Raw genomic sequence first — 16,066 nt, forward strand, 5'->3', positions numbered from 1 at the left:
TGAGTTTGATATGTTTTAGTCATTTATGAAGTAGGAACATTCTTGTGCCCTGAATATTCAACTTTTCTACCCATGATATGGCTATGTTGTTGATGAAATCTGGGTGGGAGAGCTAGATGTTTTCAAATCTGAAAGGTCTATTCCTGGGGGTACAATTGCCCTAAATTTCCAATTGCACCGACTAGTGATCTGAGCCTCCAAAGGGGAGCACTCTTGCAACTATATCCTTGTCCTTGAGTATAAGTTCCTCTGAGATTATGAATCTATCTAATTTAGAGGCCACCTGAGACTCTCCTCCTCTTTTATTGTTCCACGTAAAGGTACCATTACTCATAAAAATATCCACTAGCTTCATATTGTTTATGAAGGTTTGGAATGCACAAGAGTCTTTATTTAGAATTCTGATACCCCCTTTTTTCTCCAACAGTGATTTGATCATATTGAAATCACCCCCCAAGATCCAAGGGATTCTTGCATGTCTTTCCCTGAGATCTTGCAGGGAATCTAGAAGCTTGAGTTTACCATCCATCCTTTGGGGACCATACACATTCATGACCAGGTATACTTCCTTATCTCCCACTGGTTGTATGACCACTGAAAGATAATCCCTAGATGCCTCTGCATCTATAAGGTTAATTTTTTGGGGGTTCCAAAGTGTGAGAATGCCTCCTACTGTATTCTCTGCTTTGACTTCTAGAAACTCAAATCTATTGAGCCATTTGCTGTGAATCTCTTTTATTTTTTGAATGGAACATTTAGTTTCCTGGATGAAGATCACATCTGGTGCTGCTTGTTTCATCCTATTACTAAGTAACCTTTGTTTTCTTTTACTACCTAGACCTCTGATATTCCAAGATGTGAACTTCATTATTAAAGATTTGTAAAGGAGTAGCTGGTTAGATCTTTCATCTTACTCGAATCTATCATTAGCATTCCACACTCCATCAAGAGCTCATTCTGCTTTTTTCTGCCCCTCTTCTTTCTTGGATTTCTAGTAGCTAAACTTGGAGTTGATTTCATTGTTTTCACACCTTTGTGATCCCGCTTGTCAATGGTTTTTCCTTTATCCAACCCCCTCTCCTGAGTTTTCCATAAAAACAATTGTTGTATTCTGTTGCATTCTTCTTGAGGCAATGAATCTATCCCTCCCATGGTTCCTTGCATCAAGAACCCTTCCAGATCTAGGTGTTCCTTTTCAAGGATCTCCTGTAGCTCATGGTCCTCTAGATCTATTTCACTTTGGGTCATTTCCTGATCCATCTCCAGTTCTGCTTCACTCATCATAGTCTCTTTCTGATTGCCAATATCTTGTGTTTGGTTGCTGTCTTCTTCTCTCTCCTTTTCATTAGGACCTTCTTCCATAGATTGGTCTTCTTTTGTGATTTCTTCATTCTCTTCCAATACTTGAAACTTGTTCTCACTGCTCTTTTTCCCCTCATTATGTTGTTGCTTTGGCCATTTTTTACTGCCTTTTCCTCTATTTATCGCTTTTTTAAAGATTTCTGTGTCCTTCATCATATTAGCCTTTCTCTTGTTGTCTGCTTTACTAAGAGGGTAGTCTCTAAATAAGTGTCCATGTTCATGGCATCTACGACATCTGAACAAGATATGCTCGTAGTCTACTGTTTACACCCATTCCTCATCAAAAACTTCCAAGATAACATCATCTGGGAGAGCTCCTAATAGATCCATTTCCACACATATTCTTGCAAAGGAAGTACATTTCCCCCTTCTTGTGGCTTCAAAATCTTTGACAAAACGACCTAGTTTATTGCCTATGGCAGCTAGCGATTCAGTTTACCAATAATCAAGAGGTAGGGAATAGAGCCTTACCCAGACTGGTACCGAAGCGAAAGTTTCCCGCTCTGGGACAAAGTTCATCTTCCAAGGCCGCATATAGAGGCCGACCATTGCATAAAAGTAGGGTCCTCCTTCGAATATTTTGTCTTTATCTTCGATGTTTGTGAACACCACAGTAAAGAATCCCTTTGATCTGAGATGTAGGTCAATGCTTCCTTTGGGTTTCTAGTGATATTTGATCCACATCTGTAAAGATTTTTCAGTGGGCCATAGTCCCATGAATTTACAGATGATAACATAAGTCCCCATGTGTTCCCTGTGTGCTTGCAGAGCAGGATCATTTAAAACTACTTTAGGAGTGATCTTTGCTTTGGGTTTGCAAGGTCCTTTTTGTTTTTTGTCTGCCTAACTTTTTTCTTCTTCCTCCTTGTCTTTTGTGCTAATGTTTTCCTTGGTATTGATCCCATATGTTTCTTTTTCATTATTCCTATTCCCTTCCTCCGCCGATCCTCTAACATTTTTTTCCAAAGCTGACTTACCTCTTCTGGCTACAACGTCCTTATAGGAGGGAGTGGAGCTCCCTCCTCTATGACCCTCCATTAGTATCAACCTTTTCAACTTGCTGAAACCCTTGCTGCTCACAAAATAGAAACTAAAAGGGAAATATAGTATCTACCTCTGAGGAAGATAGGATTTTTCCTTTCTAGAATAAACTAGATTCCTCCACTTTTCCATCAACCATTATTAGCCACCATATCTTTCATTATGCAGACCACTCATACCATCAACCACCCCTTTCACTTTTACTCATTTAGATTAAATTTTCCTCTATTTAAAAATAAATATTTATGGCAGCAATATAAACTCACCATACAAAGCTGCAATAGACAAATTTAAAAGTTGGGAAATGAAGACAATTTCAAGCATCTTGGCAAGTTTTTCTCACTAAAATATGATTATGGAATCAATAAGGCTAGTAAAATCAAGAATATGAAACCATAATAAAACCTATGCTTACGGTTTTATAAGATGCCTAGAAGAGGCTTGGAAATTATTCAAGTGAATACAATTTTTTGTTCATTAGGCATTAAGGCAGGTTGTTGCGTCAAAAATTAGAAGAGATGTTGACATCAAGATACTTGTTCTAGCAATTGAAGACAATCAAGCAACAAGTCTTGAGGACCAAGCTTTGATTACTTCGAAGACTAGAGGTATGACATAATTAAAAGTTGAATGGGTAGTTGAATGTTGTGCTTCATTAATTATCTTCTAATTTTCAAATGAGGGCTACTAGATCATTTCATGGGTATTATAATTTAGTTGTACTACATATTGCATTTACCTTTGAGAATGAAGTATTGGAATGGTTTGAGGTTTTTGGCAAGAGACACATTTATACACTTTAACATTAACTCCAACATCATATATCAAGTATAAAAAAGCTTCAATGACATGATGATCAACAACATGAAGGCAACTTACATCAAATACCAGTTTTGTAAAGATCTTGTCAAAAGAGAAAAAGGGTAACATTTTATTTGTTTCTTTGAAGTAAACTACATAACATAAAATATATGGACATTGAAAATATATCTCACTTATGTTGTATGGCCTTTTTGAATCTATCATAACCCATTAAAACCTAATATATCTCATGATATCTCATTTTTCAAATGATGAGCAGGCTACAAGGGTGAATAATTCATTTGTTTTTTCACCTTGTTGACTTGGTTTTGATCCTTTTTTTTGAATTCATAAAGGCACTCCATCCATCCATTCATATCAATAATATTTTCATTTGTGCATACAAGTGTTACATGAGCAGCAATGTTACAAGAACCAGAATTTTAAGTTACATGTTCATAATTATATTGCTTTTGTATGTTTCTTCATTGAACAAGTCAAAATGTGTTAAGTTGCACAATTCGACATTTTTTAGTAGCCTCCAAATTTTGAAGTGAAATTACAGGTTGATGAACATTGAGTAGTGTCCTAGTAAAACTAGAAAATGGAGAATATAGAAAAAAGGTTGAGAAATGATATCCACCATTCAGCGCAACAAAGAAGGAATATTGTCACTCTAATAGCTCAGTGAATGCCTTGGTCAGTGGCAGAATACACAACAAATTAAAGTGACAAAGCATACTAGACAACTATTCAAGTTTGCTAAGAAATGGTGTAAGAAAGTTAAGTCATTCCCAAAGATATATTCTGGAGCAAATATGTTGATCAAGTTTTGTTATTTGCATGAGGACATGCAAATATCTCAGTGTGGGGGAGATGTTGGCTCACTGATTTGTCATCATTCTCACTTGTCTTTGTCATTCATTAAGTCATCACTTCCAACCATCCATTGCACCATTTCCTCACTTGCTACCATTTTTCCCATAATTCTTCTTGATGTGTATCTATATGTCTAAGTGGTTAATTAACACCATTTTCCTTTATTTTCAGTAGATTAAGGATAATTATACATGGTTTACGAATGACAGTTTGGCAAATACAAGTTTCTGTAGTTTAGTCAAGTTTCCATAGCTATCTCCATGGTTGAGGTAGTAGCACCACTCTAGAAGCAAAATTCGGTACATGGACATTGTTTCTAAAAGTTCAAATATGGATTTATGTTGGTCAAACCCCACCCAGCTCGCACATGTGTACCTATAGCAAAAGATCAAAGCGAAAAATGCAGCAGTTTTGAACATTCAACTTCAAATGTGTTTTTCGAGCAAATGAAAATGAATTTCAGAAAGAAAAAAAAAAAGAAAAAAAGAAAAAAACAACAACAACATGGGGATTTTTTAGCATGGGCCCAACGAAGTTCTTAATGAGTAGTTGTCTCAAATTCGTTACCATTTGAGATATGTTCAAGGTGCTTTGGAGCCTTATTTTGGAGATTACATGGATAAACAGTTTTCCAATTCATCATTCAATGCATAGTCAACAAAGAGGCCAGAACGAGTTGTTCTTTAGAAGATTCATGGCATAAAGATAAGTTTGTTCGGATATGGGTTGATCTTTGATCCAAAAATCCATAAAATTTGATTTGATTTGATTTTCAAACTGATCTATAAAGATCCCATGACCAGAATTCTAGTAATAAAACTCTAAGCCTGTTGTTGTTTCAAAGATCTATAAATTTAAATCCCTTTGATGAGAGGAGAGAGAAGATGTCAAGGATGATCCTAATTTGTAATTGTTGTTGTTAATTGAAAGAGAAGAACTCTATTCTTTTCCATTGAATGTGATTTTTTTAATATAGTGCAGCTCTGAATGAAATTGGTGATTTAAATCTCTTCTCTTGATCCGAGTTTTCAACACCTCACAGTCCTCAAGAGGCCCCTTTGGATATTTGTGAGAATAGTATAGATGTTTTCCATTTCTTTCATATTCTCATGCATGGTCTGTTTTACATAGATTTTTTTCTTTTTCTTTTTAGAGTGGTTCATGGGCACCCTGGTCAACGGGTGGCGCTACATCCATAGAAAAATCTGGGTTGACGCCCCTCGACCTACCGCAAGACCTGACCCCAAGGGCTTCGGGGAGAATGGACCCTGTGACCTCCCAATGGCGAGGAACTGATTTTGACCAACTAAGCTAATCGTTGGGGCTATTTTACATAGATTAATTGTTTATGCTTATCATGGATTAAAAACTCATTCTTTCTATAGATTAAATGCTTACGTTTTTTTAGATTAAAATGTTCATGATTCTATAGATTAAAGTTTATATGTTTTAGAACAAAATCTCCATGCTTTCATAGGGTAAAATCTCATGTTTTCTTAGATCAGTAATCTTTATGTTTTTTTGTTTAACATTAATTTCCTTTCAAACAACTTAGTACTTTCATAGTTTATATTAAAGAATCTAATTTCCTTTTGAAGTTTCCAATTCATTTCAGTTATGCATAAATATTGAAAGTTAATCTCCTAGCACATATGGTGTAGTGTACTTCGCAAGCTCATGTAACCAGATTGACATATAAATGCAAGTAATTTAATAGGCAATTACATTACCCAACAATATCCTTTATATATACTTTGAAGGGGGGTCGAATGGGTGCCTCTTAGGGGCCCAACCAACTTAAAGTAATAGAAGGTCTACTTGAAATATTTGGAGGAAAAATTGAAATTAAATTTTTTCATTTCTTTGCATGATGAAAGTACCAACCATGGCTACTATATTTCCAACATAGAAAAACTAGATAGCTTATCTGAAGGAGCCATCTTAGGCAAACAACATAGATAATAATTTCCAGTAGGAAAGTCAATAAGGGCAAAGGCACCCTTGGAAATTGTCCATTCATATTTTTTTGGACCAATGCATACACTCTCAACTAGTGGAAGTTATTATTTATTTACATTTATAGATGACTACACAAGAAAGACATGGTTTTATTTTCTAAGACATAGAAAAGATGTGTTTGATCACTTTCATCAATTCAAGGCTCTTGTTGGAAAAAAAAGTGGGAACTACATCAAAGATTTGAGAACTGATAGAGGTGGTGAATACATCTCAAATGACTTCCTACGTTTTTTTAAGGAGCATGGAATTGCCAACCAATTTACAACAACGTACACACCTCAATAAAATGGTGTTGTTGAAAGGAAAAATAAAACAATTATGGACATGGAAAGGAGTATGTTAAAAGAAAATGATTTGCTAAATGAATATTTGGGTGAAGCTATAACATGTACAACTTACATTATAAGTAAATGTCCAACAAAATATGTAAAGTAGGTGATTATGGAACAAGCATGGAGTGAGAGAAAACATAGTGTTACTCATATGAGAGTGTTTGGATGTGTGGCATATGCACTTGTCCCAGATGAGTTAAGAAATAAATTAGACAACAAGGGGGGGAATGCATATTGGTTGGTTATAGTGACAATTCCAAGGCATACAAGCTATATAATCCAATAACCAAAAAGGTCATAATTAGTAGATATATACAATTCATAGTAGAGGAAGCATGATATGGAGTTTGGAGAATACAATTAATTTATCGTCACATTTACCACAAGAAGATAAAGAGGAATTAGCAGCAATACGTACTTCTTCAATGGTGACTCCTACACCTATTTAATTTCAACAAAGTAGTCCTCAAGTAATGCCTTCAACAAGTAATGGGAAAATATTGCATTCAAGCAAATACTCCTCCAAGTGCGCAACAAATATTAGCAATTCCACACTCTCCAAGTTCAACTTCAAGTTACACATAAAATCCATCTTTGGCAAGCTTGGGAAGACAAAAATTTAGAAAATTGAGAGATATTTATGAGCAAAATGAAGGTGAACGTTGTGCAAGTTTGAATTTTCTGTTTTCTTTATTTTCTCACGTAGATGATATAATTAATTTTGAAGATACAATCAAGTAGGAAAAATGGGTAGCAACAATGGATGAAGAAATATATGCAATAGAAAATAATGACACATGGGAATTAGTGAATCTTCCGCAAGGAAAAGAAGTGATATGTGTAAAGTGTGTCTATAAGACCAAAAGCAATGCGAAAGGAAGGATAGGAAGACATAAAGAAAGGCTATTTGTTAAGGGATACAAATAATAGCTTGGAAGTATGCTAAAACGTTTGCACTAGTTGCAAGAATGGAAATTGTGAGGACAATTTAGGCAATAGCAGTGCAACACAAATAGAAGGTATATCAAATGGATATGAAATCAACCTTTTTGAATGGAGTACTGAAAGAGGAAGCTTATGTGAAGCATCCACCTGTTTATGAGTTTCAAAGGAAAGAAGACAAAGTGTATAGACTAAAGAAATCTCTTTATGGGATGAAGCAAGCAATGTGCACATGGTATAATAGGATAAATTCATACTTGTTGGACAATGGATCTAACCAAAGTGATGGTGAGCCTGCCTTCTACATCAAAGAAAGTGATGGTGAGATTTTAATTGTGGTTTTATATGTAAATGATTTGACTTTCACTGGGAGTGATGATCTTCTCATTGCTAATTTCAAAGAAGTCATGAAAGATGAGTTTGAAATGACAAATTTGGGGTTGTTAAGGTACTTTCTAGGTATAGATGTGAAGCAAAAGGAAGATGACATTTTTATGTCTCAAGCAAAGTATGAAACATACATCTTGAAGAGGTTTACAATGCAAAACAACAAGATTGTTCCAACTCCAATAACGATGGGTTTGAAATTGAATAAAGAAGATTGTAGCAACCATGTAAATCCAACACTACAAAAGCATGGTTGGAAGTTTGATGTATTTGACTGCAACTAAACTTGATTTAATGTATGTAGTGAGTTTGGTCTCAAGATTCATGGAGACACCAAAGGAGACACATTGTCTAGCAACTGAAAGAATTCTAAGGTATGTTAATGGAACCAAAGTATATGACATTTTATATACTACAACAAATAATTTTAGGCTAGTTGGATATACTGATAATGATTGGACATGAACTGTATATGATAGAAAGAGCACATGATCAGACTATGTTTTTCATTTGGGTTCGGGAGTTATGTCATGGACTTCCAAGAAACAACCAATTGTTTCTCTTTCCACAGTTGAAGATGAATATGTCACAATAATAGGGGCAACATGTGAAGAAATTTGGATGAGAAGAATGTTGAAATATTTATGGCATGAACAAGAAGGAACAACAAAAAATTATTGTGACAACAATTTTGCAATTGTGATATCCAAAAACTTAGTTTTTCACAAAAGAAGTAAACATATTGAAACAAGGTATCATTTCGTTAAGGAGTTGATTAATAATGGAGAAATTGTTTTGGAACACTGCAGATCTCAAAATCAATATGCTAACATCTCCACCAAACCATCAGCAAAAGAAAATTGTGTTCATGTAAGAGGTTGTTCAAGCATCATTAATATCAATATTTGTGATTAAGGGGGAGTGTTGGAAATAATCCCAACTACTTAAGGGGGGTTGTTTGAAATAATCCCGACTACCAAATTAAAATTTTATATGTTATGTGCTTATTAATGGTTTAAAAAGCCTCATGTAGCAGTGGGACTAGAAATACGATGGGGAGAATAATATTGCCTCCTCCCTACCACCTAAGCTACACCAACTTGACATGAGTTTCTATTAATTTCATTACTTGTTAAGTTCAATATTTTATTTAATTACATAATTATTATTATTTTAAAATAATCATATAAATTAAAAAATTGTTAATTTGATTAATTAATATATAGAATGTTTTTCTCAATTAATTGAAATTCATTTTAATTATGTTAAGAATGTGTATATTTTGATATAGGATTTTCAAAATTTTAATTTAACCTTTACTTCAAATATTTTTAGAAATAGTCAAATTTTTACATGTTTTTTTAAATTTATATATGTTTAACTCATATATTAATTATTTTTTTAATTAATCACAATAATAACAATAATATAAAATAAAACTATAATTTAGTTTACTTTTAAGATTTTTTTAATCTTAACAATGTGAGATGTATAGAGATAAATGTTTTGACTCCTTTCTATCTTTGCAACCATTTTACTTTATATAGCTGCACTAGTTTTAAATATATATAAAAACTTTAAACTTGTAATATTAGAATGTCTGTAGAAGTGATTCTTTAAAGGTTTTTTAGGTAATTATTATTTATTAGTTAAGTGTTCATAGTAAAGGAATTTTAACTTTCCTTTTTATTGCATATAGTTTTAATGAAAATAATTTATAAAAAGTATAAAAAAATAACATATATATATTTTGAAATTTGATTTGATTTAATGCTTAAGAAATTTGAAATTAAAATGAATTTAATTAATTTAATTGAACAAAACATACCTCTTACAATAATTATAGAAATAAACAAAACATTGCTTTTAATATGAAAAAATCATTATATATTAATATATGTTTCACACAAATAATATTTTGTCAGTGTAGAAAAAGTACTACGTATCGCTATCTTAAAATAAATATATAATTATTTTATTATTCATTATCTATATTAAATAAACAAACTTATGAATGAAGTGAATAATAATAAACAAATTGCTCTCACAAAATGTACAACTACATATGGCTATCTTAAAATAAATATATAATTATTTTACTATTAATTCTCTATATTAAATAAACAAAATTACGAAGGAACCACTTAAAGTCAAGTCAATAATAATAAACAGATGGCCCTCACAAAAAGTACAACATAATTCCTCATAATTCCCTCTCTTTTTGGATAGCTATTATTGAATAATCTTTCTCCTCCACTTATTCACTATTTTAACCAGTGTAGGGTGTATCCAAAATTTTCAATATTTTTCAATTTACCCGTTTTCTTCAGTGTAATTTAAAAAAAAAAAGTTGTGATGAGTTTTTCTGATGTAATTTTAGTCTTTTGTATAATTTTTTAAAAAATTACAACCTATTTGCCTAACAACTTCGAACTCATTAAATTTCTCGGAACCTTCCAATTCCATGATATTGCCGCTTCCTGCAAATATGTGGACTAATTCAATGTAACTCGGAAATATGTGGACTAATTCAATGTAACTAGGGACCCACCCATTAAAAATCTTGGAGTCTTTTTTTCCTCTGTATTTCCACGATATTACTCAGCACCTTCCATTTTCTATATTTCCAGGATATTACTGGTCTCCTTCCAATTTCTATATAAAGCAAGAGCCCCATCGTGCATTTATAACGAAATTTCAGGTGTTAGATCTGACACCATTGCGAAGCAAATCCAGCGGCAATAGCAGACCATGGAATCAGAATGGCAAACTCCAGAGTAAGCATGAGCTTCCACAATCATTTTCTCTTCTCTTTGCACGATCTGCTTGTTTTTGTCATAGGCTTCCCTCTGTCAATCTTGAAATTAATCTATTTTCAGTGTGGACGCTGAGTATGTTTTTTTCATTTATATTCATTAGCTTCAACACCTAAGTTTTTCGCTTATTTTAATCACATTTTTATTTATTTTAATAATACATCATTTTCACAGTTTTTATTTGTGCATTATCATTACCATCAAATTTTATTGGTTTATATTTTGTTAATTTTTTTCATTCGCATCTTGGTTCCTCGCATCAATGTTGTGTTTTTGTTGGATCTGGTCATCTCTGCCATTTCTCCTTATTTACCCAACTGTGTCCAACTGGCACATATAGTGTACAAAAATATAAGTGGACAAAGATTCCATGCTCACTTATCCATGGTCAACATTTCTCACCTTGCAAAGCTCTGCAATTTCTATCCATTTAATGCACACATATCTAAATTCAGAAGGGTCCATTCCTGCATATAGAGGCTATATGGTGCTGATTTACAGAAATGTTGATGCAGGTTCACTGTTAGTCAGGAGATTGCAACTTTTCTGGTGTCATATGGACTACTGCCCGAGGTTTGGGAAGAGTCTCTTCGTGCAAGCAATTCAGAGGGCTTTAGTCTGAATGAGCATGAAGATTTTGTATGTGTTGCTTTCGCTTCGTTTCAAAGAGTTGAAGATTTCATTGTCAACCAGAGTAAATGTGGAGAGGACAATATACAAACTGTTCAAAAGGAGGTCTTCTCTGGTTGCCTCGATCCAGCCCTCATTCATCCAGGAGCTCTTACGCTGTTCCTCCATATAATGGAGAAAACAGATTTTCAAACAAAGGTAAATTGATATATCTATGTACAGCTGTGAGGACAAAATGACCTTAGTTTCTTAAAAAGAGGGTTTACTTCATTAGGAGCAAATTTTTGAAATTCAAAAAGAAAAGTAACATTGTACTCTGTATTACATGATCAATCAGTTGCAGATTTACGCGGACTCCAAACAAAGGAAACTCAAGCCCATCATATTTGCGGGTCATTCCATAGGAGGGGCAATTGCAACATTGGCCACATTATGGGTTCTGGAAAAGAGGCTAAGGCAAATCTCTCCCTTTTGTATCACGTTTGGTTGCCCTCTGGTCGGGAATGAAAGGCTTGTTGAAGCAGTTGGGCGTGAGAATTGGGGAGGCAACTTTTGTCACGTGGTTTCCAAGCATGATATTGTTCCTAGGATGCTCCTTGCACCGATTGAGTCAATTGCTATGCCCTTTACTACTATTTGTTCTTATTGGCAGGGCATAAATGTGCATGATTCTTTAATTCAAGATGCTGCCAGGACTCTTCTGAATCATGCCCTTGTTTCTCCAAGCAGCCCATACAGATCTTTTGGCACTTACATGCTTTGCTCAAGTAATGGTGCAGCTTGTGTTGAAAACGCTCAAACGGTTTTGGAAATGCTTCGTTTGACAATGCAAAGCCAACAGACTTCTTTTGAGGAGATTGTACAGGCCTGTGTCTCAGAGCACATAAGGTATGGTTCTGTTTTGGAGGAGGTTATGCAAAACTCCATAAGAGGGATACGAATAGCGAATTCCAGTTCAGAATCCTCTTACGAGATGGGTATTTCATCACAGCTGGAAGCTATTGGTGTTGGAGCTCAGGTAATACTATTGGTGTTGGGGTTTTTCTGTGTCACAAGATTTCAATTTAAGGAACTCCCAGTCTTTACTGTGCATGTTGTTTTTCCTAGTTTAGGGCCTTTTAAGATTTTATACAAGGTTCTATTGTACCACTGTTTTTATCTGCACTTTTGAATTTTACCTTTTTTGTTCAGGCATACTAATTGATTCTTGTTGTTGTTGAAATGGTGATGATAACTTTGCACAGAATGATTGTGCAAAGGGTGCCCTACGAAAAGCTGGAGAAATTGAAGACAAGTACCACATGAACGTTAATGAGCTAGCTACTCACTTAGGCCAAAAGCAAAGTCTTATGGCAGAGTTTGAATGGTATAAAGAGCGTTGTGAGAACGGTGGCATCGGATATTATGATACCTTCAAGGGACTTCACATGAAGAGCGATATCGATGCTAATTTGCTTAGGGAAAGGCTCGGCGTTTTTTGGGATGATATTATTGAAATGTGGGAGAATCACGAGTTGCCCAGTGATTTCCAATCCCAAAATAAGTGGATAAATGCTGGCAATACATACAGAAAACTTGTAGAGCCTCTGGATATTGCATATTATTATCGCATGTCTAAGGGTAAAGGCAACTATCTTTCAGATGGAAGACCCAAACGCCATAAAGTTCTTCAGGAATGGATGGAAGCGAAAGAAAAAACTCGCAGGTCAAGAGGTCAAAGAAGCCGCGGCAAGCGTGCGTCCCTTACTGAGGACTCGTGCTTTTGGGCATATGTAGAAGAGGCTTGGAAAGAACTGGAAAATCTGAAACAAGGCCAACACCAAAGCCAACAATGTCTTGAAGAGTTTGAAAAGTATGTGACAACCATGAACGACGCTCTCAAAATTTCTGCAGATGTTTTCTTCGAAGGAAGCACATACATGACATGGAAGGCAGAATGGGAAAAATACAAAAGAGAGCATTCCCTTGATGGAAAGTGAAAGTTGGAAAGGGCTGAATTTGTAGGAGTTGTGGATAAAAACTCTGTTACCTTTTTCCAATTAGGTTGCTTGCTTTGTGTTTGAGATGTAATTTCTGCTTAAATATTTGAGAAGTAATCTCTGGAACTGTGAGGAAGGAGCTTCCTCCAATTAGATTGCGTGTTTTGTTTGTTTGTTTCAGTTGTTTAAAATAGTATGATTGTTGTAATGCTATCATGGTTCTTCAAACGGGATTAAGTATTATTGCTGTAATTCCGTAATGGTTCTGCAAGCGAGATTTATGGAATATTAGCGTTTTCTGGAGGATATGGCTTGAAACGACTTTATGCTGTGACATTGGATTTTTCTTTTTAAATTTCTCACGTTGAAAGATGAGATGGTTGGGACGAAGTTTAAAATTTTATGCTTTCAAAAATCTTTAAAGGATGTTTTAGTTTATATGTATACATCTAATTTCTCAATTATATTTTAATTGGGCATATTAAAATAATATTTATAATTCTTTTTATAAAATATTCAAATTTTAGAATTTAAAATACAATCACTTTCCAAAACATCAAAAAATAATCACTTTTCAAAACTCTCATGGTATATATAAAACAGGAAAAGATACTTGCAGAATTAAAAAACATAAGTTACATGTAGTGAAAAATATTATTATTGATTAGAGAGGCTCATTCTACAGGTCAGGTCAGTATGATATATAATTTTGGCTATCCATCATCAAAATTGAAATTTTGTTCATATAGACTAAAATAAAAAATTTTAAAAATCTAAAAATAAAATAACTATACAAAATATTTAAATATTGTTTACTTATAAAAAAAATTATAAATCAAGAAATTGGAGATCTCAACCATGTTATATCCATATTTAAAATTGATCTATGCTAATTTAAGGTAAACTACATATTATAAAAAATATCTTTATTTAATATTCACATAGCTAATTTTTAGAGAAATTAAATTTCCAACTATCCAAAAAAAATATTGAGTATACTTAAAAGAAATGTTGGCATTTGTTTTTTCCGTTTAAATAAAAATTATATGTTTCTATAAATTCAATATTTAGAGTAAAATTTAATAATGTAAAAATATTTTTAAAAATGATATATAAAAAAATACAAATTTATAATAAAAATTCTTATTATATTGGTTAAACTTTGCTGGATTTGTTTTGAAATGAAAACCCGCTTTCATGAAAGCCCTCTATTTATGTATTAAATATGGAAATATGATTTTTATATGAAATTGCACAATTTATTTCTAGTTTTCATTACCAAGCGACGGAAAAACACTAGTGAGCGCTGACCCAAAATTTAATTGTCCACGTTATAATTATTATAATATTATGAAAAAAAAAATTATTATTATTTTATTTTTATTTTTTAAAGTTTTTGATTACTTCACTTGTTTGAGGATTTTAGTGTAAATTATAGTTCCGTCGCCGATTGGGTCGAGAGGCCTAGTACGGTCGAGTGGCCTAAGTATTTGTACTACAAATTCAACGTGATTTGTCACATCTCATAGCCTTGTTTTAAAAGCAACTTCCTTTTTTCTAGTCACGACGTTCCAGTAAAGCTAACATTCTATATATCTCCCAGGAATATTTATATATGTACATGTAATTAAACTAATAGCAATTATTTAGCTATTTAATTTAGTTATATAGAAAATAATAGCTAGATTTCATAAAATAATTATATTTCCCATTTATCTAATATTTATAATAATTATTTAAATACTTTCTTATTTGAATAATAACTATTAAATCAACTTTTCCCTATTTAGCTTATAGCTATTATATTGCTATTCGCAGATCCTTATAACTGTAAGATCCCTATTCACTATTATGGTGATTATTCCCTATTTAGAGATTAGCGTTATTAGTATAATACAAATTATTTAGCTACTAGCTATTAAATAACTACTCCTGCTTGTAGGAATGTCTTTAACTATAGATTAGCACGTAATTAATCAAAGTATTGTCGTTGATTCCTAGCAATGGAATAGCAATCAACGAAATAGCAATGGAATCGATGGGAAGTTGGTGGAATCTCTAGCGTTAGTTTGAACTTCTCAAATACTGTTCCAAGTAAGTATTATATCATTCCAAATACAGGTAAGTATTAGCTATTATGTAGAATTTATTAAATATGGATAATATTATATCTATTAAATATTAATATTGTATTATCTAATTTAGTATGGTAAAGTGTTAAATTTATTTTAAAATAAAAAAATTTGTATTATCTAATTTAGTATGGTAAAGTGTTAAATTTATTTTAAAATAAAAAATAAAAAATAAAAATAGCATAATATTTTAGAATTATATTTTTAATAAAAAAATATTTTATTTGGATAAGTTTATGAAAATATAATTTATAATTTTATATATTTATATCTATCTATATATATTAATTTTAATTTGATTGATTTCTCTAAAAATAAAAAATATTTTTTTAATAAAATAAATACCAAAATTTAATTAATATTTTCATAATTTTAATAAAAGTAAATAACAAAATTTAATTAAGATTTTCATAATTTTTATAAAAATAAATAAATATATATTTTAATTTTTAATTTTATTGATCTCTCTAAAAATAAAAAATAAATTTTTTAATAAAATAAATACCAAAATTTAATCAATATTTTCATAATTTTAATAAAAGTAAATAAGAAAACTTAATTAAGATTTTCATAATTTTAATAAAATTAAATACCAAAAATTGATTAGGTAAAATTATTTTGAAGTTAAAAATAATAGTTTTATTAACTGAAAATTATAATTTTAATAAGACTTAATAGTAAAACTGTATCCTTTAATGTTTTTGTATTTTCTAAATGAAATTGAGTATTACAATATATTTTGAAGA

General features: G+C 32.3%; 1 protein-coding gene across 3 annotated transcripts in view; it reads left to right on the top strand.

Moving 5' to 3' along the window:
• The window catches only part of LOC149243793 (lipase-like PAD4), a 33,747-nt gene extending 20,241 nt beyond the window's left edge, over window positions 1-13,506 (top strand). The window contains exons 2-5 of one of the 3 annotated variants that reach the window (XM_089374620.1): window positions 10,509-10,540; window positions 11,095-11,407; window positions 11,547-12,227; window positions 12,454-13,506. In XM_089374620.1, coding sequence (XP_089230746.1) covers window positions 10,515-10,540; window positions 11,095-11,407; window positions 11,547-12,227; window positions 12,454-13,188 — 1,755 coding nt within the window. In that variant the 5' untranslated portion in view covers window positions 10,509-10,514 and the 3' untranslated portion in view covers window positions 13,189-13,506. Of the gene's footprint in view, window positions 1-10,508; window positions 10,541-10,934; window positions 10,967-11,094; window positions 11,408-11,546; window positions 12,228-12,453 lie in introns of those variants that run through there. The other 2 variants (XM_089374622.1, XM_089374621.1) reach the window with 2 other exon arrangements.
• The last annotated feature ends 2,560 nt before the right edge of the window (window positions 13,507-16,066 follow it).

This window comes from Pinus tabuliformis, chromosome 8, assembly GCF_031772625.1.
Source record: "Pinus tabuliformis cultivar Carrire ecotype Pingquan chromosome 8, CPIR1, whole genome shotgun sequence".
NCBI classification, from domain to species: domain Eukaryota; kingdom Viridiplantae; phylum Streptophyta; class Pinopsida; order Pinales; family Pinaceae; genus Pinus; species Pinus tabuliformis.